The following is an 18,845-nucleotide window of genomic DNA, read 5'->3' on the forward strand; positions in this document are numbered from 1 at the left end:
ACAAGAGGCAAACAGAACATGAACTAACTAGATCAATCCAGAAAGCGTGTGCGGAGCTGCACTCTGGGGAGAGCCCTCCCCAGCCACTTGTGTCCTCCCTGGACAGAAATAAATGTCCGTTAATGACATCTCCATCTGAGAAATGATCAGAGTGCATTGTCATTACAAGCCAGTGGTTCCCCAGGGCTGTGCAGAAAATGACCCCAACCAGGCTCAGCTCTCGAGGACACAGCTGCTACCTCGTGTATGCAAAGCGTCCGTCCCCACAGGTCTCAAAGCCCTGGGTTAAGCCTCGCTGAACCCCTCATGGACCAAGGCTGCCACCCCTGCTCTGCACACTGGAGACCTGGGATGCCAGGAGGAGGAACAAGGGATGCCCGTGCTGTTCTCCTGCCAAAACAATTCGGGGCAGGGGCTGGGATGAGGTCCCCACTGCACCGCTGAGAGGTCTAAAGCTATTTTTGTGTGACGTGGGTCTGTCTGTTCCTCTCACCTCCATCTCGGTGCTGAGACGATGGCAGCCTCTCAGGTTTGTCTGCAGGGTGCCCAGGCTGTTCCCCGTGATGTGTCACCTGCAGTTTGGCCTTGGGGAAGCTCAGTGCACCCAGATCCCTTTAAGAGCTCTGGCTGTGCCACCCCAGCAGGGCCAAAGGTCTCATCCTGCTCAGAGACTGGAGCTGAGCCACTCCAGAGACTCCCCATCCAGCAACAAGGAAGATTTCCTCTGTTCCTGCTCCTGGGATAAAGCCATTCCCCTCCTTCCCCATCCCATCTTGGATGTGGCCATTTCAGGGAGCAGCAACATGAGCTGGATTTCCTCTAAATTCATCTGCTCTGAAACATGGCCCGTGAGCTGTGAATCTCCCTGTCCCTGTTTGGGCAAAGAGGGAGAAAACCTGAGGAGAGCGACGTACTTCTAGAGAAAAATCGGCTCCAGGGAGGGGTTCTCACATCAACGACCTGGGGGTCTCAGGCACCTTGGCTCTCTGTGTGCCTCCAAACAGCTGCATTGGACCCCTCTGTGCCCTGCGGACAGGAGCAGCGGGCAGGTATTTACCAGCCCTGTGAGATCTGGGTAACCAGCACACGGGCTGCCAGGTGACGGGGACACACCAGGAGCCGGCATTTCTATTTCACCAGCTGCAAACCAAAGGCGGTGAAAAACCAAAGCCTGCCGGGCCCCACCACAGCAACATTCCCGGCCACGGCACCCAGCTGCCTCCATGCAAATGCTCCCGGTCTGAGAGCGGAGTTTCACAATCCCTTCCCGGCAGCCAGCCTCTGCTTTCACTCTCTGAATGACAGAGGGGAGTTTTCGTTACATCACCGAGGGTTCTTCCTCCCTGAAGCCGGCGGCAGAGCAGTCACCCTGCTTCGCAGGGTTTTTTGGGCTGTGGGTGGCGAGGCAGTTCTCTGGAAAGCGGCCCCGTGCCTCTCGTAGCAGGTCCAGCCCTGCTCAGCCTCCCCCCTGCTCCCGTCCAGGCGGTGACCGGCACCGGGCAGTGAGCGCTGGCTGCAGTCGGTGCCTGGATGAAGCACTCCCCGCACTGCTGCTGGAAGCCTTCCTGGGAGCCACGGCGTTTTCAGGCAGCTTTAAAAGTCGCCCGTGCCAAATCCTGCTCCGATTGAAGCAGCAGGGTCGGAAGTCAGCAGTGTTCCAGCTTTCTGCCAGCGTAAGCAAGAGCAAATTTGCCTATCAGAGCAGGGATTTGTTCACTGGAGCGTTTGAATTCTCCCCTCACCCCCCCCTTTTTTTTCTTCTTTTTTTTTTTTTTTTTTTTTGTTTATCTTTTCAAATGTCCCTCAGTCAAGCAGTCAGGCTGGTGACAGCTTCCCTGCAGCCCCAGGGAGCGGCTAATCTGATCTCCCTCCCAGCCCGGTGCCTTTCCAATCAGCCGCTCTCCTCCTTCCTGGCAGCCTGCTTCCGTGCGCGCCCTCCTTCCCAGCCCCACTCCGCCTGTTTTTTTTCGGTTTGAATCAAAACAAACCACCAGGTTCAAACTGCTCCTTAGTCACGAACACGCTGAGCGGGAGCCTCTGCTCCTGGCCAGGGTTATGGAAACTCCACGGAGAAACACCTCAAACCACAGAGAACTTGTTTTCGAGCAGGACCACAGCAGGGGCAGGGCGGTTAGGAGCCTATATCCACCAGCACCCTAAAAGCACTGAATTCCCTCAACCCTGTGAGGACTGGCAGAAGATCTGCACAGCTCAGGAGCAGGGAAGGCAGAGGACGGCACCGAAGCCAGCCTGAGCCCCCCAGATCTCCCCTGGCCTCCCCCAGCCCCGTTTGTGTCACGATTCCTCCTGTAAGGGAATGAGGAGCCGTTCCTGCCCTGTCAGCACGTTGCGAGCTGATGCCTTTCCCAGGGACTCCAGATGGTTTTGCTCTCTGTCTGTTTGTGTCTGCACTACTGGTAATTCAGGCCTGTCTGACATTAGCTTTTGAGATGAAACCTTCCCACAATTAGTTACAGTCTGTGCTCTTGTGCTGCAAAAGGACGCAGGGCTGAGCTGTCAGAGCGCTGTCTGGGAGACCCGTCCCACACACAAGTCCTGCCCAGGTTTCTCTATTTCAGTCAGGGGTGTGATTTTTCTAGTGAAATCATCAAACCAAGACAGTCTCTGCTACAGATGGGTAGCGACAGCCATTTAAAGATGTCTCATCGCCAGCCTATCTCAGATGGGAGTAGGTGATTTCAATATCATCTAGATTTACGCCGCTGTAACACCTTCCCTTTCTGTCTCTGGCCTTCCTTTCCCACTAGCAAGGTGGGGAGGGGACCCTTACACACGTCAGGGCTCCACAACCGAAGTGTCACAGAAACACAGAGCATCTTCACGCACAAGCAGCTGATGTGACCTGGCAGCACGGCAGGGACGGAGCCGGGTAACTCGGCAGCTCCGGGACAAGGCGCTTCGCAGACACCCCCGTAGCACCACGGCCTCTCTTTGAGCAGAACTGCTTGGCTCTCCTGCTCAATTAGCTTGCTAATAACAGGGCTGCTGATCCCAGGCAGGAATTTAACACTCCAAGGCCAGTCCTAAGTGCGGGGCAAAGCTTGCAGCTGGGCCAAAGCCATGAGCGTAGCAGAGGTGGGGGAAGCTGACGGACGTTTGGGGAACATAAGCGCTGGGGAAAGACTCGGTCGCAGCAGGCAGCCTGGTGAAACCACTCGGTGAGGGTGTACAGAAGGCAGAGAACTCGTGGACAAAAGCACAGGGAAAGTAACAGGAGAGCTGAGGGGGTGTGAGGAGGGAAGGAGGCTTTGTTTGTGGACTCGTAAACAGGTGATTTACTCCCTCTGTGCCTCCATCCATCCACCCACCCATCCATCCATCCATCCATCCATCCATCCATCCATCCATCCATCCATCCATCCATCCATCCATCCATCCATCCATCCATCCATCCATCCATCCATCCATCCATCCACCCATCCATCCATCCATCCATCCATCCATCCATCCACCCATCCATCCATCCCCTCCATCCCAGAGGCAGTGACCCTCGCAGGAGGCTCCACTGGGGGCAAATCTCCAGACACTGTAGGGAGACCGGGGGGTGGATGGGGGGACCCCAATGGGAAAAATGGGCTCTGAGGGGCCAACCGTGCTCCTGCACCCCCACTGCACGACCAGGCCACTGCAGGGGGCCCTGAGGCCACCGGGCTGGGCACCCACGAGGTCCCATGGCTGCTGGGGGCATTGTGGGGGGAGAACTGGGGGTCAGTGTGTGGGGGGGAACTGGTGCCTCGGGCCTGCCCGGGGCGCTGCCCAAAACCGAAATGGCGGCGGTGGCGACATGAGAGGGGCGGGGCGATGCGGAGGTGGGCGTGGCCTACGTGAGAGATGGGCGAGGCGATGCTGGAGGTGGGCGTGGCGATGTGGGATGAGGGCGTGGCGATGTGGGATGTGGGCGTGGCGACGCGGGATGTGGGCGGGGCTCTCCGGGGCGGGGCGGGGCGGCGCCCACTGGCCGCGGGGCCGCTGTCGTTGCAGCGCGGCGGAGGCAGCGCCCGGCGGGACGCGGCCCCGGCACCCGCGGAGCCTCGGAGCCCCCGGATCCCCCCGGACCCCCCGGATCCCCGCGGACCCTCCCGGACCCCGCACGCCGCCGCCGTCCCGGGAACAGCCCCGCCACCGCCACCGCCGCCACCGCCACCATGGGCTCCGAGCGCGACTCCGAGTCTCCCCGCTCCTCCTCCATCCACTCGGCCGCCGCCAAGTGCCCGAAGCCCGGCCGCCGCCGCCGCCTCTCCTTCCAGAGCGTCTTCTCCGCCGCCGCCGCCTCCGCCGCCGGCAGCCGCCGCCGTGCCAAGGCCGAGCCGCCACCTCCCGCAGCCGCCGCCGCCGCCCCCCCTCCGCCGCCCCCCGCCGCTCCACCGGCCCCACCGCCTCCCCCGCCGCCGCCCCCTCCTCCTCCTCCTCCTCCTCCTCCTCCTCCTCCGCAGCCCCCCGAGGAGCCCCCGGCGGTGTGCGCGGAGGGGAGCGGCGAGGAGGAGCTGGAGTGCCCGCTGTGCCTGGTGCGGCAGCCGGCGGAGAACGCGCCGCGGCTGCTGTCGTGCCCGCACCGCTCGTGCGGGGCCTGCCTGCGGCAGTACCTGCGGATCGAGATCACCGAGTCCCGCGTCAACATCTGCTGCCCCGAGTGCAGCGAGCGCCTCAACCCCGCCGACATCCGCCGCCTCCTCCGCGACTCCCCGCACCTCGTCGCCAAGTACGAGGAGTTCATGCTGCGCCGCTGCCTCGCCGCCGACCCCGACTGCCGCTGGTGCCCGGCCCCCGACTGCGGGTGAGTGTCGCGGGAGGGGGGGTCCTGGCCACGTATGGGGGTGGTAAGGGGTCTGGAGGGGGGTCCTGACCCCGTACGGGGCTGCTTGGGGGACTAGAGGGGGGTCCTGACCCTGTACGGGGCTGATAAGGGGACTGAAAGAGGGTCCTGACCCTGTACGGGGCTGCTGGGGGGTCTGGAGGGGGGTCTTGACCCTGTACGGGGCTGCTTGGGTGATTAGTGGGGGGTCTTGACCCCGTATGGGGATGATAAAGGGTCTGGAGGGGGGTCCTGATCCCATACGGGGCTGATAAGGGGTCTGGAGGGGGCTCCTGACCCTATACGGGGCTGCTGGGGGGACTAGAGGGGGGTCCTGACCCCGTACGGGGCTGCTTGGGGGACTGGAGGCAGGTCCTGACCCAGTACACGGCTCCTGGAGGGTCTGGGAGAGGTGTCCTTGACCCCAAAGTGGGCTGCCAGGGTGTCTGGGGGGATCCTGACCCCGCAAGGGGTTGCACTTCTCTGTGCTGGGGTGTCCAGTAGGGTCCCAGACCCCACAAGGGTTTGCCCCCCTCTGTGCTGGGGTATCAGGGGTGTGCCCTGACCCCGCAGGGGGCTACTGGGGGGTCTGAGGGGGGATCCTGACCCCACAGGGGGCTGATGGGGTGTTCAGGGGGGAATGGTGTCCCTGTTCCCACAGGGGGCTGACTGTCCTCATAGGGGTCTGTCTGTCCCCTTCCTTGTGGGGCGGCCTGGGAGGGGTCTGCTGTCCCTGCTGGGTTATGTCCCCTTTCTGCTGGGACAGCTCAGGAAGGGGGGGATCCCTGTGTCCCTATAGGGGACCCTAGGACTGCCTGTGGAGGTGGGACCTGCCGTGGTGCTGCTGTCCCCACCCTGCCCAGGGAGGGGCAGCTCCCCCCTGGTGCTGTGCTGCCACTAACGCCTGCTTCTGTTCACATGGAGTTCAGTGAAAATCCCTAATTGCAGGCTTGCTTCGCTGGCCAGTCAGCAACCTGCTCGGGAGAGTCAGCAGGTACCAAAACAATGCTCCATCCATCCATCCATCCGCAATAAAATCCCGGGATTTGACCTTGGGGAACGTGGAAATCCAGACAGACACGGCCCTTGTAATGGGACTTGGAGGGGGTTTTAGCTGAGCCATCGTTTCCCTGATGTAAAAGAAGGCTTTTTTTCAGCCCAAATGGGAAGCCTGGAGTTTCCCAGCCGCGTGTATCGCCGCGAGCTGCAGCGCTCCTTGCACGGGGCAGCCTGCGGTTTGCAGGGGGGGGAAGAGGGAACCGTGAACGGTCACTTCTTTCCAGCGGGGCCGTGAGTGCATGGCACAGAGCAGTGATGTTGACTCATTGCCATTGCCTAAGTGAGGAAACGTCTGTCTGTCCGTCAGTCAGTCAGTCCACCCAGGCTCGATGACTGTACTCGTCTGCGCGTTGCTTTCATTTTCTCTTCTCTTTTCCTTTGGATGGACTCTGTTAGGTTTCTATTTACGCGTAAGGCAAAGCTGCCTGGAAAAGGGCTTTGTTCGGGAAACTTAGAGAAGTGCTGCGAAGTTTGGCTGGAAGGCAGCGTGAGTTGCAGTTCTGGGTAGCGTGAACATGAAAGGAAAATCTGACCCAGTAGTCAGGGTGGAAAGCGTGGTGGGAGGATTGTGAAAATTGAATCAGAGTGTTGTAATAACCTTCCTGTGCAAACCAGTTAACCTGTCTCAGGTTACCCGTTCTGGGGCCCCTGAGCATTGCTGCATAAAGGCTCGTTTCTTCAGAGGTAGCAGCAGACAGCGGTGCTGGGTTCTGGGGCAGGGTCAGGTGCCAGGTCTTGATGTTTCGGTGTCGCTGGGGACGTCGCGCCGGCTGTGCCGCCCGCAGAGCGGTGCTGGAGGGAATGCCCCTGCTGTCTGCGCCCTCAGCTGGGTGGAGAAAACCCCATCCTGCTCACCTCACCTCAGCTCTGCGCTGCTGTGGGCTGCGGATGGGTGTAAGCACCCCATCTGCAGCTGGGGTTGCCTCGCTGGAAAGAGCCGGCCCTGGCACGGCCCGCAGGGCGCTGCCTCTTCGAAAGGAGCCTGGGCAGATCCCCATCCAGCCATCGCTTCGGGGCTCTGCGCAGACCCACGGCACTTCAGAGCTCATCTGGTGGACAAGAGCATCCTCGCTGGGAACACGGGACGTTGGCATCTTCCCGAGAGGTGACCCCAGTCGCTGCCCACCGGTGCCATCCATCGAGAGCACCAAACAAAGGCTGTTGGACCCGGCCCTCGGGCGGCAGGAGGAATTAATCTCCCTATTCATTCCTCCCAGCAAGTGCCTTTTGCTGTGCTTATATAAAGTCAGGCCGTGAATTATTTACAGCGGGCTTTCCCCTGGCAGTAGGGCGGGGGGCGTTTTGGGGTGCTGGGCGCTTCGGGGGGGGATGTCGCCCACCACCGGGTGTGGGAGCTGCGAGGCGGTGGCGGCAGACGAAGCCGTGGTGTGCACGCAGCATCCTCTGCCTTGCACACCTACTGCGGGCTGTCGTAAGGGAACCAGCTCGGCTGTGCTGCTGCGGGAGGAGGAGGAGGGAGGAGGAGGAGGAGGACCGGCACCACACCGGAGCGTGTTGCCATGGGAACGCTGGCCAATTGATGCACCATCAGTCGCAATACCGATAATTTTCTATATTTGCAGCTTTTTGTGTTTTTTTTTTTTAATTTTTTTTGTTTTTGTTTTTTTTTTTTTTTTCTCCCCTTGCTACAATCAGCCGGCGTTGCTCTCCGGCGTTTGTCACGCTGCATCTCCCCTCGAAGCTGGCGAGAACAAGAGGAGCTTTAAGCCAAGCGGGCTGCGTGGGCTGAGCTCCTCAATGAGGCTGGAGGCAACCGGCGAGGCTCCGGCTCCTCCGAGGCCGGGGCTGGGAGCTGGGCTCTGCCTTCCCTTGGCCCGCCGGGGTCTCGGGCAGACGCTCACCATCCCTGCTGCTGCTGCTGCGTGGGGGAAAGTCAGAATTTCCCTTTTCACCTCTGCCGGGGCCGAGCCAGGAAGCAGCCGTTGAGCAAAGCGGTGCGTCAGCGGTCAGGTGGAGACGGAGGCACGCGTTAGCGGCCCGGATCCTGCAGCGGCCACCCCCAGGCACGGCATTTCAATGGCTCCTTTCTAGTTGTCCTTGGGGTTGGAGCTGGGTTATTTCCTTCCCTCGCAGAAGGAAGCCGTGTGGCTGTTTTTCTCCGTGCAGCTGCGGGCTTGTTCCTGACGTTTGTCATCTCGGTTCTCGCAGCGAAATGTAAATGGTGAGGATTGTCTCGTCTCATAGGGGAGCTGCTGGAGTGTCTAGAAAAACCCTAAATCTCTAGCGAGGGGTTAATCTAGAGCACGAGGCTGCTTAATATATTACGCTGAGCTTTCCCAGCCTGCTGCTGTGGTTTGAAATAGCAGTGTGTCCCAACACAGCTGGCCTGATGAGGCTTTATTTTTTGCCAGGGGCAGCTCTGTGGCTGCCTTGTGGTGGCAGGGTCCGGATGCTTGGTGGGATTCTCCCCGGACAAGATGCGTAGGAGTCGATTTGGTCAAGTTGGCTGCTCCTCGGCCGCCTGCTCTCTGCCCTCTCCGGCCCCGCGTGCGGGTGCACGGCCACTGATGCTCGTGGGGACCCTGCCGTCGCGCCCCCCAGCCCGGTGCTCCACGCAGAGATGTTGTTTCTTGGGTGCTTGTGTCGTACCCTGGCAGGGCGAAGCTGCTCAAACTCCCACGGGATGTGAATCATTGTGGTATGACACATTCAGCGGTTCTCACGCTGCTGCCTCCGAGAAGAGGCAATACAACTCGAGCTACGCGAGCTCTAAATATAAAATCCTAAATGGGAGCCATTCTCCTCTGGCCACTAACGAAAACGCTGAGGATGATCAACAAAAATACCCTTTGGTGTTTGTGCTGGTGTCGCAGAGCTGGAAGGCGCTTCTGGAATTACTCGGTTCAGCCCCTCCGGTGGCAGCAGCAGCCTCATCCTCGCTGACTGTAAGCCAGCTCCTGTGTAGTGGAGCTGCTTCGGCTTTTGTGTGCACGCTTCCTCATGGAAACACGGCGTTACCAGCAGAAAAAGCGAGCTGGTCGCGCACCCTGACTTCCCTCTCTTGCACATTGACTTGGTTTTACTCCAGTTTTGGTTTACTCCAGAAGCAGGGCGTTATTCTTCACCCTCTGTAAAAAAAAGGAAATTCTGTGGGGATCAACAAGGGCTTACTTCTTGAAATAGCTTCACATTGAAACCCTGCTTGTTCCACTTTTTTTTTTTTATTATTTTATTTTTTTAGAATCATCATTAGGTGATAAAGTGCCCAGTGAGGCTTCAGCTTGCCTGGCCTCCTCTGGGCCGTGTGCCTGGCTGTCCCGAGGAGCTGGGGTTTCTGTGTGTGTGTTTTGTGTGTGTTTGTATTTGTGTGTGTGCAGCCACGGGTATATGGAGCAGGAGCCTGTGCTGGGAGCCTGCAGTGGCAGAAGGGCTGGGCAGGGCACGTCTGGTCCGTACAAGCAGGCAGTGAGGACTGCCAGCGCTCATTGAGAGGACTCAGCGTTGCCAGCTGTCTGCCCCAAGTAACCTAATTAGCACTGCTTACCTCCAGGCCCTGCAACGCAAGGCGCAGGACTGGTGAGGGCAGGAATTTGGAGCGCAGCAACCAGGAACACCGACCTGGCAGTGATGAGCTGGCCGCCCGGGATGGGCTGACCCTGGAGCGGGGCTGCTGTGCCCCCCAGGCAAGGCAGGGGCTGCTCGGCATTCTCCAACAGCAGCCTGTTGGAGAATTGCAGCTGGAGAGAGCCCCCCAGGCGCGATGACTTGGCCGGATGACGGGACAGTCGCTCGATAACTTAGCCTCTTGCTAACTGGCCGGGTGTCTTCCTTCCCCAGCTACGCGGTTATTGCCTACGGCTGCGCCAGCTGCCCCAAGCTGACCTGCGAGAGGGACGGCTGCCAGACGGAGTTCTGCTATCACTGCAAGCAGATATGGCACCCCAACCAGACCTGCGACATGGCCCGCCAGCAACGGGCGCAGACGCTCCGCGTACGGACCAAGCACACGTCGGGCCTCAGCTACGGGCAGGAGTCCGGGCCGGGTATGGATCGCGCGTTGTAGCTCACCGGGTGCTGTGGTTGTGCCTGTGAAGCTGAGAAAGAGCCGCCGGTCGTGCAGAACTTCCTCCCCGGGGCGGTGGCAGTGCCCCGCGGGGAGCTCTCTGTGTGCCGCAGCTGAGGGTCCCCGGCAGCCGTGGGTGAGAGCGGCTGTGAACCCGAGAGCCACTTCCCCTTCTCCCGGGGGTAGAGCGAGCCCGGTGGGCTCCTGCAAGAAATTAAAACATGAAACGGGGCAGGGATGGGTGACGACGTGCCTCGGGTCCTTCCTCGGCACTGCAGCTCCCCTCTTCCGCCCCAGCCACGTTGTGGCCGTTTTGATCTTGGATGTTCTTGCTTCTCGCTGATCTAGATGGTGAACAAACGAGGTGCTTTTTACTGTTGCAACTTGAAATTTGCCTGTTGCAGTAGTAGAAAGCAGCGTTGATGCCTAGCCCTGCGTGGGGAGCCTGACTGCGTGCACTGTTAGGTGCTCGTAATGTCACGTACAGGGGAAAAATGCCAGCCCACAGGCTCCTGCTCTGCCTTGCAGGAGCTGCTGAGTTAGTGTTCATTAAAAATAACCGTGTTGACTCTGGAAGTGGGCAGAAAGGCCATTTCTTAAAGTCCCTCCCCCCCCCTCAGACAAAGCACTACTGTGCCTTGTGTGCCAGGAGTTAAAACGTTGGTGCTCGCACTGGAGCTGCCCTGAGCGGTTCGAGGTGGCTCAGCTGCATCCCAAGGCTTAGAGGGCCCTGACAACCCACAGCTCGGATGCCACCACAGCCTGTGGTACGAACCAGCAAGCAAAAACTGGTTTCTGAGCTTTTTTTCACCCTCCTAAAGGAGATCCCTGCCAGGAAGAGCTTAGCGCTTAGCCACTGGAAGGGAGATTCCTGAGACAGCGGTTTTTCCCCACCCCATTCTTGCTGGATTCGGCGCAGTGATTAATAAGGTGCGGGCCGGTCTCAGCAGCTGGATTTCATATTGCTGAGTGTCAGAGAGGCTGCCAGCAAAGCCCCGACCTGCTGCGCAGACAGACGTTGCGTAACTGCCATCCGATGCTGCGTGACTTGAGGGGGAGATGCAGGACCCTCATCCTGCCCTGCCAGGATCCCAGTGGGGGCTGCGCAGCATCTGCCCCACTGCCTGCTGCTGAGGGCCAGGTTCAGGCTTCCTGATGGCTTATTCTCTCGATTGCTCTGTTGTTCTTGGCCTGTGAATCACCTTAGTGGAGCGATTCAGTAATGGTTCTGACTTACACCGTTGTCCCAGCTAGCACAGCACAAGTGTGACTTGTTCCCAGCACTGAAGCATCTCCTGGAACGCATCCTGTGCCAGGATGAGCTTTTAAAGCTCCTATTGCCCCCAGTCCTTGCTGTCCAGGCAGATCACTTCGGTGGGCTCGGTCTCATCAGCATTATCTTCTCACCCTGATGATAAGCTAACGTCCCAGCCTGCTGGTTGTACCATCCCTGCTTTGTGCTTCATGAGGGCGATCTGCCAGCACAGAAAGCGAGGGCTCCCCTGCACAGTGAGAGCCCCCCGTTGGCTCCTGGCAGCACAGAGCCCGACTCAGTGCCCTGCTTCCTCCCTGCAGCGGACGACATCAAGCCGTGCCCGCGCTGCAGCGCCTACATCATCAAGATGAACGACGGGAGCTGCAACCATATGACCTGCGCCGTGTGCGGCTGCGAGTTCTGCTGGCTCTGCATGAAGGAGATCTCGGACCTGCATTACCTCAGGTGGGGGCTGGAGCAGGGCGCGGGGCTCCTCTCGGGGCTGGGAGGTGTTTGGCTGCGTGCTGTTCGTCCCCTCGTGTCTACAATCAGTCAGCAAAATTCTCTTTTTTGACCCAAAGATGTGAACTTTCTTCCCACACTACACTTCTTCACAAAAAAAAAAAAAAAAAAAATCTGCTCCTGATATGTTGCATTTGAGAGCTCTTAGCATAGTGGACATCAAACATAGTCCTGGTGGTGTGATAGTCACCTGGAGGAAGGAGCAAATTAATCTTGATGGGACACGGGATCCATTTTTTGTGTTGTCTACCCACTTCCTAAGCTTTGGGTTTTGTTCACGTGGAAGTTGAATTTGGGGTTCTCAGGGATGCTTAGGAATTGCTGAGGTTTTAACATCATTTTTTTTCCCTTCCGTTAAGCCCCTCTGGCTGCACATTCTGGGGCAAAAAGCCATGGAGTCGTAAAAAGAAGATTCTCTGGCAGCTGGGCACGCTGATCGGCGCTCCTGTAGGCATTTCCCTCATTGCTGGCATCGCCATTCCTGCTATGGTCATCGGCATCCCCGTGTACGTCGGGAGGAAGGTAAATGCACGAGGCTGGAGCTGAGGGATCCCTGACTTGGGGCTGTCTCTGGCTCGAGGCATCCGACCAGCAACTGAGAGCTGATATGAAGGGCGGGTCTCCCCACAGAACCAAAATTCAGCTGTCTCTTCTGAGCCCTGCCTTATCTTCCGGGCTTTGTGAGGGGAGAGGAGGACGGGGGCTGATAGCCCTCCAGGCTGAAGTTCTCTCAACGCGTGTTACGTTGCTGTTGTGCCTCTACCCTGAACTGGGAAGGGAAACCAGGTCCCTTTTGGCACCTCCTGTGGCTGGGGCCTCTGTGGGACAGTGACAGGCTCCGAGCAGCATGCGGGCACAGGTCACGGTGCATTTTGATGCTGTTGGGGGTCTCCAGCTGCCCCGAGCTATGTTGTGCTCTTGTGCCAGTAAAGAGGCGTTGAGAGGGAGGAAATGGTGTCAGCGCTGGATTTGTAGCTTCTTCTTTTTCTTGAACGCAGACCCACCTGCAAGATCTGATCTGCGAGATCTGTGGTCGCGATGGGGCTCTCTCGGGGCTAACGCAGCTGTAAAAGCACAAGCTTGTGGATGTCTTCTGGCTGTTGTTTACGGCCTGGTGCTGCTCTCACCTGGTGCTTCTCCTTCCCTCAGATCCACAGCAGGTATGAGGGAAAGAAAACGTCTAAGCACAAGAGGAATTTGGCCATTACCGGTGGGGTCACGCTGTCCGTCATCGCCTCTCCGGTCATCGCTGCTGTCAGTGTTGGTAAGTGGGCACCGTCCATCTCCCATGGTGTGCAAAGTGGGTAAATAACCACAACTGAGAGCCCCTACCCCAAAGGTCCTCTCTTATTAGCCCAGCTCGGCCGTAAGCCCCTCTTAACTCAGCACATCCTCGCGTGCAGGTATCGGAGTCCCCATCATGCTGGCTTACGTCTACGGCGTGGTGCCGATCTCGCTGTGCCGCGGTGGAGGCTGCGGAGTCAGCACCGCCAACGGGAAGGGCGTGAAGATAGAGTTTGATGAGGATGAGGGACCCATCACAGGTACTGTGATAAGCGGGAAGGGGAGGAGGAAAGGCCCTGCCACTGCCTCTTGTAATGGAATGGTGGCAGGCTTAGTGTTTCCCAAATCTGAGCATCTTGGGTTTGGCTAGGAGGAGTTACTTGCTTCAGTCACCTGCTGGTGATCAGCTGCGTAGCTCTGAGCCAAATCTCGGCCCTTCCTTGCCCTGGAAGAGGCACAGAGGCTGGTTGAGGCAAGAAGCCCGCTGCCTGGTGTCCAACCCTCAGCCCTGCCACCACCGTCACATCTGGCTGGTGCCCTTGCTGACCGGTTCCCGTGCTGTTCTTCTCCTCAGTGGCTGATGCTTGGCGAGCCCTGAAGAACCCCAGCATCGGTGAAAGCAGCATCGAGGGGCTGACCAGCGTGCTCAGCACCAGTGGGAGCCCCACGGATGGGCTCAGCGTGATGCAGGGCAACTACAGCGAGACAGCCAGCTTTGCTGCCCTCTCGGGGGGTACCCTGAGCGGCGGTGTCCTCTCGGGAGGCAAGGGCAAGTACAGCAGGTAAATGGGGCGGTGGGCATGGCAAGAAAGGGGTGAAGGCTCCCAGGGCCTGTGCTGGTTGAGCAGGCTTAGCTTGGGGCTCTGTCTGGGGCTGGGTGGCCCTCTGTGAGCTTGGGAAGTCATGTCCTGGTAGCTTTATTTCTTGGTCTGTGGTGGAATAACCAGCCCCAGCAGACCGGGCTACTTCTGCAGCTGCTGTTGGGCTGGTTCTTGCAAAGAGGACAAAAGCTAGAGAAGCAAGTTTCTGTCCCTTCTGAGCTCCATGAAACTGCAGAGCTGATGCTTGGGGTTAGCTGGGAAGAGCCCAGAGATGCCTGCACGGCCCACTTAGAGATCCTCCAGTGCTCTGATCCCAGCCTCGGGGTTTGGGAGCCTGCTGTTCCAGGCAGGGCTGCTGCTTTCCAAGTCAGAAGGTTACACCAGTTTTCCTCTTAAACTTGCCTGTGAGTCAGTCTGCAGGGTAATTAGAGACACGTGTTGATATGGCAGCCAGCATATAATCATGGCTCTGTGCTAGATCTGTGGAAATCTGTTCTTCGCAGGAATTGCATGAGTCATGGGCATAAACACAACTTCACCTTCGTCATGGAAAACAGAATGGGTTTACCTAAATGGAGCCAAAAATGAGACTGAGAGGAACCCTTGGGGTTAAACTCCCTTGTGCCAGGCTAGGCCAGCACAGATGGCCTCTTGCTTTCTCATGACAGGGGTTATTTGGTGCCACTCGGGGACCCTTTGAGGCATTTCTGAGGAATCCTCTTTTTTTTTTTTTTTTTTTCCTGCAGGCTGGAAGTGCAGGCAGACGTCCAGAAAGAGATTTTCCCCAAGGACTCGGTCAGCTTGGGGGCGATCAGCGACAACGCCAGCACTCGGGCCATGGCTGGTTCCATCATCAGCTCCTACAACCCCCAGGACAGGTAGGAGGACGTGTGATGGTGAGGAGAGTGTTGGTCGTGGGTGTCCTGGAAAAATCCAAGCTCTGCGAGGTGCTGCGGGTGCCAGGCTGGCTGTGGGCGCTCCAGCTCTCGCAGCTGGCAGGAGGATTGAGCTTTTATTCGGGCAGGAGGAGGACTGGAGGTGTTTGGGAGCAGGCTCTCTGTGTGGTGTGCAGGCTGAGGAGGGGATCTGCAGCCCAGGGCTCTCAGGGCCTGTTCCTGATGCCCTCAGGGTCTCCAGTGGTTCCCTGATTCATTTCCTGGCTCTCAGCCTGGGGGGACGTCAGCTGCCGTTCGGAGAAACTCGAGGAGAGCAGCGGGTGCTGTTGTGTCCCAGATGCTGTGGGGTTTTGAGCAGCATCTTGCTCCTGTCAGGGCAGCGTGGTCCTCCTGGCCCAGCGAGGTGCTGACCCAGGCTGCGGCCAAAACCAGCAACTGTGCAGTAACACGGGGGTGCTTGTTTCTGCAGGGAGTGCAATAACATGGAGATCCAGGTGGACATCGAAGCCAAGCCCAGTCACTACCAGCTGGCCAGCGGCAGCAGCACGGAGGACTCTCTCCACGTCCACACCCAAATGGCAGAAAATGAGGAAGAAGAGGAGGAGGAGGAAGAGGACGGTGAGCAGGAGCAGATGTGCAAACACCAAAGCTGTGAGCAAAAGGACTGCATTGCCAGCAAAACCTGGGACATCACCCTGGCCCAGCCTGAGAGCATACGGAGCGACCTGGAGAGCTCCGACAGCCAGTCGGACGACGTGCCAGACATTACCTCGGACGAGTGCGACTCCCCCCACTCTCAGACTGCAGCAGCCTGCCCGCAGACCCCTAAAGCTAGAGGTGCCGAGAGCCCAAGTGCCCACCTGAGCCACTGTGCCCAAGCCGAGGGGTGCAGGCTGGACGAAATAGTCAAACTGGAGTGCATCGAAGCCAGAGTATGAAGTGGCCTCCTGCTGAAAAGCACACTCGCTGTCATTGCATCTTTTGGGGCAGGGTTGTGTCCGTGTTGGCTTCTGTTTGCAATTCTTCAGCTGGCTCCCTGGCCTCGCCTCAGGGAGTCGTCGTTTCTTACGTGACAAAAAAAAAAAAGGAAAAAAAAAAACAATCCCCCACCCTCTTTTTGTTTTAATTTATTGGTTCAGGCTCTGTGAGGTGTGTAAGAGTGTAAATATGTATGTGTCTGTATGTCTGCAACCATCCTAAAGGACTATTTGAATAAAGACTCTGGATGTCATTCGACTCGCATCCAGCTCATCCTTTCCATGGGTCTACGGTGAAATCTCCTCCTTGGTGGCTGCCTTCGGACTGTCTGAACACTGCCCTAGCCCCAGGCCTGGGGAAAAGGGGTGCATTTCCTCCTCTGCCTCTAGGCAGCGGGGGTGCCAGCCTTCTTCTGCCCGCAGCACTGGGCCAGCCGGCCGTGTGCTGGGGCTGTGTACATGGGGAAGGACAGGGACTAACCATGCACCAAGCCACATTCCCAGTGTTGCTTGAGGAGGCCTAAGGCTGGCCTCATGGCTCTGTCGGGACATGAGGGAGAGGCCAGGAGGCTGCCCTACACCCAGCCTGTCCCCAGAGCAGCTCCCAGGGCCTGGGCTGTGCTGCTGTGCCTGTAATTAAAGCACTGGTGCCTCCTGTCTGCCATGAGCTGTGCAGCAAGCATGGCAAGGAAGGGCCTCATGGTGCTGTGCAGGCCCCTGGACATTTCCTTATGGCAATTTGAGGCAGAATTGGTGCTTTGCTGGGCAGGATGTGGCCGGAGGGGTCTCCCTGTGGGGCACCAGGCTCCGAGGTGTGGTGTGGAGGCCCACAGGGTGCAGCCCAGCACGGTGCAAGGCACCAAGGGGAGCGCAGGGGTGGGGATGGGGCCGTGCCTCCCCTGCGTGTAGGCAGGCGAAGGTGGAGTTATTGCTCTGCTCGTCCTGGAGCTGGTCTGACGGGAAGCGGAGCCACAGCGGGGTGCAGCAGGCGAGCAGCTCCATGGCCTCGTCCCAGCTCTGGGACTGCCCCGGAGCACGGGGACCCCGATGGATTTAGCCACCGGTGCAGGGGCTGAGTGCAGGACAGGTCCTGGGGGTGCTGAGGGGCTCTGATGGCCTGATCCCGGCCGGCTGAAGATGTGCCAAGTGGGTGAGTCCGGGTCTGGTGTGGTAATCGTGACGGGAGGTGTCTGAGCTCTGCCTGCGGCTCCAGCCCTGCCTCCTGCAGGGGAAACTGAGGCACAGAGGGAGGGCAGCCCTGCATGGCTCCAACGTGAGCCCCAGTCTTGATGGGGAAACACTCCCCTACCGCTGCCTCTATTTGTTAGAGCACTCGGTGCCCGTGCCCATCTCTGGGGCAGCCGTCCATGGGGGCTGCATTGCTCTGAGGAGCTCCACTCCTTCCCGGGATGTGCTGGGACAAGCGGCCGGTCCCCATCAGGGACTCCTGTTCCCACGGCTGCTGTCCCTGCACCATGGCTCCGATCCCAGGGGAGCTGGCTCGGGCAGTGGTTTGCATACCCGGGCTGCCAGCGACTGCCACCCTGCAACCTCCTTGTCTCCATTGCCGTGTCACCTCCTCTGGGGCTGTCCCCAGATGCCCTATGCCGGTCACCCTGCACCACGCAGCCTCGGTGCTCAGCCTCCCCTCTCCTCCTCCCCAGGCCACCACGATCCCGGCAGCCACCAGAGGGTCCTCATGAAAACGGGCCTCATCCTCCTCATCGTTGGGCACCTCAACTTCATCACCGGAGCCCTCGTCCACGGCATCGTGCTGCGCTTCGTGGTCAGCCTGCGGGACGCCGTCTCCCTGCAGTACGCCATCTCAAACACTGCCTCGGCCATCGCTGCTCTGCTGGTACCAGGGGGGGCAGGGGGTGGGTGCAGGATGGATGTAACACGGGTGCAGGATGGATATAACATGGATGCAGGGCGGACACTGCTCTGTCCCCCCTTCCCAGTTCTAAGAGGCCTTCCCCACACAGAAACGGGGGGGGTTAAATGCATGAGGACTGGTCACTGGGTGGAGGGGGCTGAGCTTTCAGGGACAATGTCCATGTCCCTGCTGTCGATGACCTCCCTCTGCTTCCTTGCAGACGATCTCCTGTGGCTTATCTGCCCTCATGCTGTCCCGTTACTTCACCCCTGCAGCCCTCGTAAGCAGCCCCGACCCCGCAGCCCCACAAGTCTCCATCCCACAGCCCCTCGCTTGGGGACCACCCCAGGCGGGTGGCCGTGCGCGGCCCCATCTCGCCGCTCTCCCTCGTCTCTCCCCTCCCGCAGAAATGGGCGGTTTTGGCCCTGAGTGCCAGCAGCAGCCTGGGCTCGCTGTCCTGCCTGCCAGGGCTGGCCGTCGCCATCGGGCTGACGCTGGGCAGCCGGGGCCGGGTGCTGCTGGCACCCTGTGCCCTCACCGACGCTGCCCTCGCCCCGCTCGCCCGGCAGTGCCCCTTCGATCCCACCCGCGTCTACGTGAGTCCCGCTGGGCCCGTGGCCACCCCGCACCGTGCCCGCCCTGTGGGTGGGGGCACACGCGGGGACCTGATGGCCCTCGTCCCCGCAGAGCTCCACGCTGTCCCTCTGGTTCATCTCCCTCATGCTGGGCTCGCTGGGGATCGTCTTCAGCATCCGCTGCCTGCTGCTCGCCGTCGAGCTCCTCCACCTCAGCTGCTGCTGCCACAGGGTGCGCCGGCAGAAGGTGAATCCCCTCTAAGCCCCTGTGCAGGGCTGGGATGGAGCCGGCTGGGCTCAAGGCCCCAGGGCGGGCAGGATTTGTCCACCCAAAGCTCTCAGTCCCTGGTTCTGCCCTGAGCAGCCCTTCTGGCTTGCAGGTCTCCTTGCAGACAGCCCCTGCGGACAACCCCGACCCCGATCCCGGGCTGTGCCTGGGCTTGCTGAGCCTGGACAGCGTGGAAACCGCCCAGCTGTGAGCAGGGGATGGGACCCAGCTCCATCCCAGCACCCACCCCACAGCATTTCCCAGCTCTGGAGCAGACACAGGACCTTGGATGCTGCTCATTGCTGGCTGGGACATGAGCCCATCCCTGTGGCGTTGGGCTGCAGCAAAGGAGGCGACTGGGCTGGATCCGAACCCTGCGGGGAACCCTTTCCCCTCAGCACTGACGGCCCCCACCCCACTGCTGACTGCACCGACACAAACTTTATTTTGCAGGTATTAAAAGACCAGAAGCGCC

General features: G+C 59.5%; 2 protein-coding genes across 3 annotated transcripts; both read left to right on the forward strand.

Moving 5' to 3' along the window:
- Nucleotides 1-3,953: 3,953 nt before the first annotated feature.
- Nucleotides 3,954-15,930, forward strand: RNF19B (ring finger protein 19B). Of its 2 annotated transcripts, none has more exons than XM_082777325.1 (9): nt 3,954-4,795; nt 9,635-9,876; nt 11,472-11,616; nt 12,033-12,195; nt 12,823-12,937; nt 13,077-13,217; nt 13,532-13,739; nt 14,525-14,656; nt 15,144-15,930. In XM_082777325.1, exons 1-9 carry the CDS (start codon nt 4,167-4,169, stop codon nt 15,610-15,612), a joined length of 2,244 nt encoding a protein of 747 aa, XP_082633451.1. In that variant the 5' UTR covers nt 3,954-4,166; the 3' UTR covers nt 15,613-15,930. The 2 variants fall into 2 exon arrangements, with proteins under 2 accessions (XP_082633451.1, XP_082633452.1); XM_082777326.1 differs by having other exon boundaries at nt 9,671-9,876; nt 15,144-15,928.
- A 1,318-nt stretch (nt 15,931-17,248) lies between these two features.
- TMEM54 (transmembrane protein 54) lies at nt 17,249-18,581 on the forward strand (the record flags this gene model as incomplete). Its single annotated transcript, XM_082777531.1, has 5 exons — nt 17,249-17,509; nt 17,748-17,807; nt 17,935-18,123; nt 18,215-18,349; nt 18,483-18,581. 5 exons carry the CDS (start codon nt 17,249-17,251, stop codon nt 18,579-18,581), a joined length of 744 nt encoding a protein of 247 aa, XP_082633657.1.
- Nucleotides 18,582-18,845: the final 264 nt, after the last annotated feature.

Source organism: Aythya marila, assembly GCF_965140915.1.
Source record: "Aythya marila genome assembly, chromosome: 22".
Classification (NCBI taxonomy): domain Eukaryota; kingdom Metazoa; phylum Chordata; class Aves; order Anseriformes; family Anatidae; genus Aythya; species Aythya marila.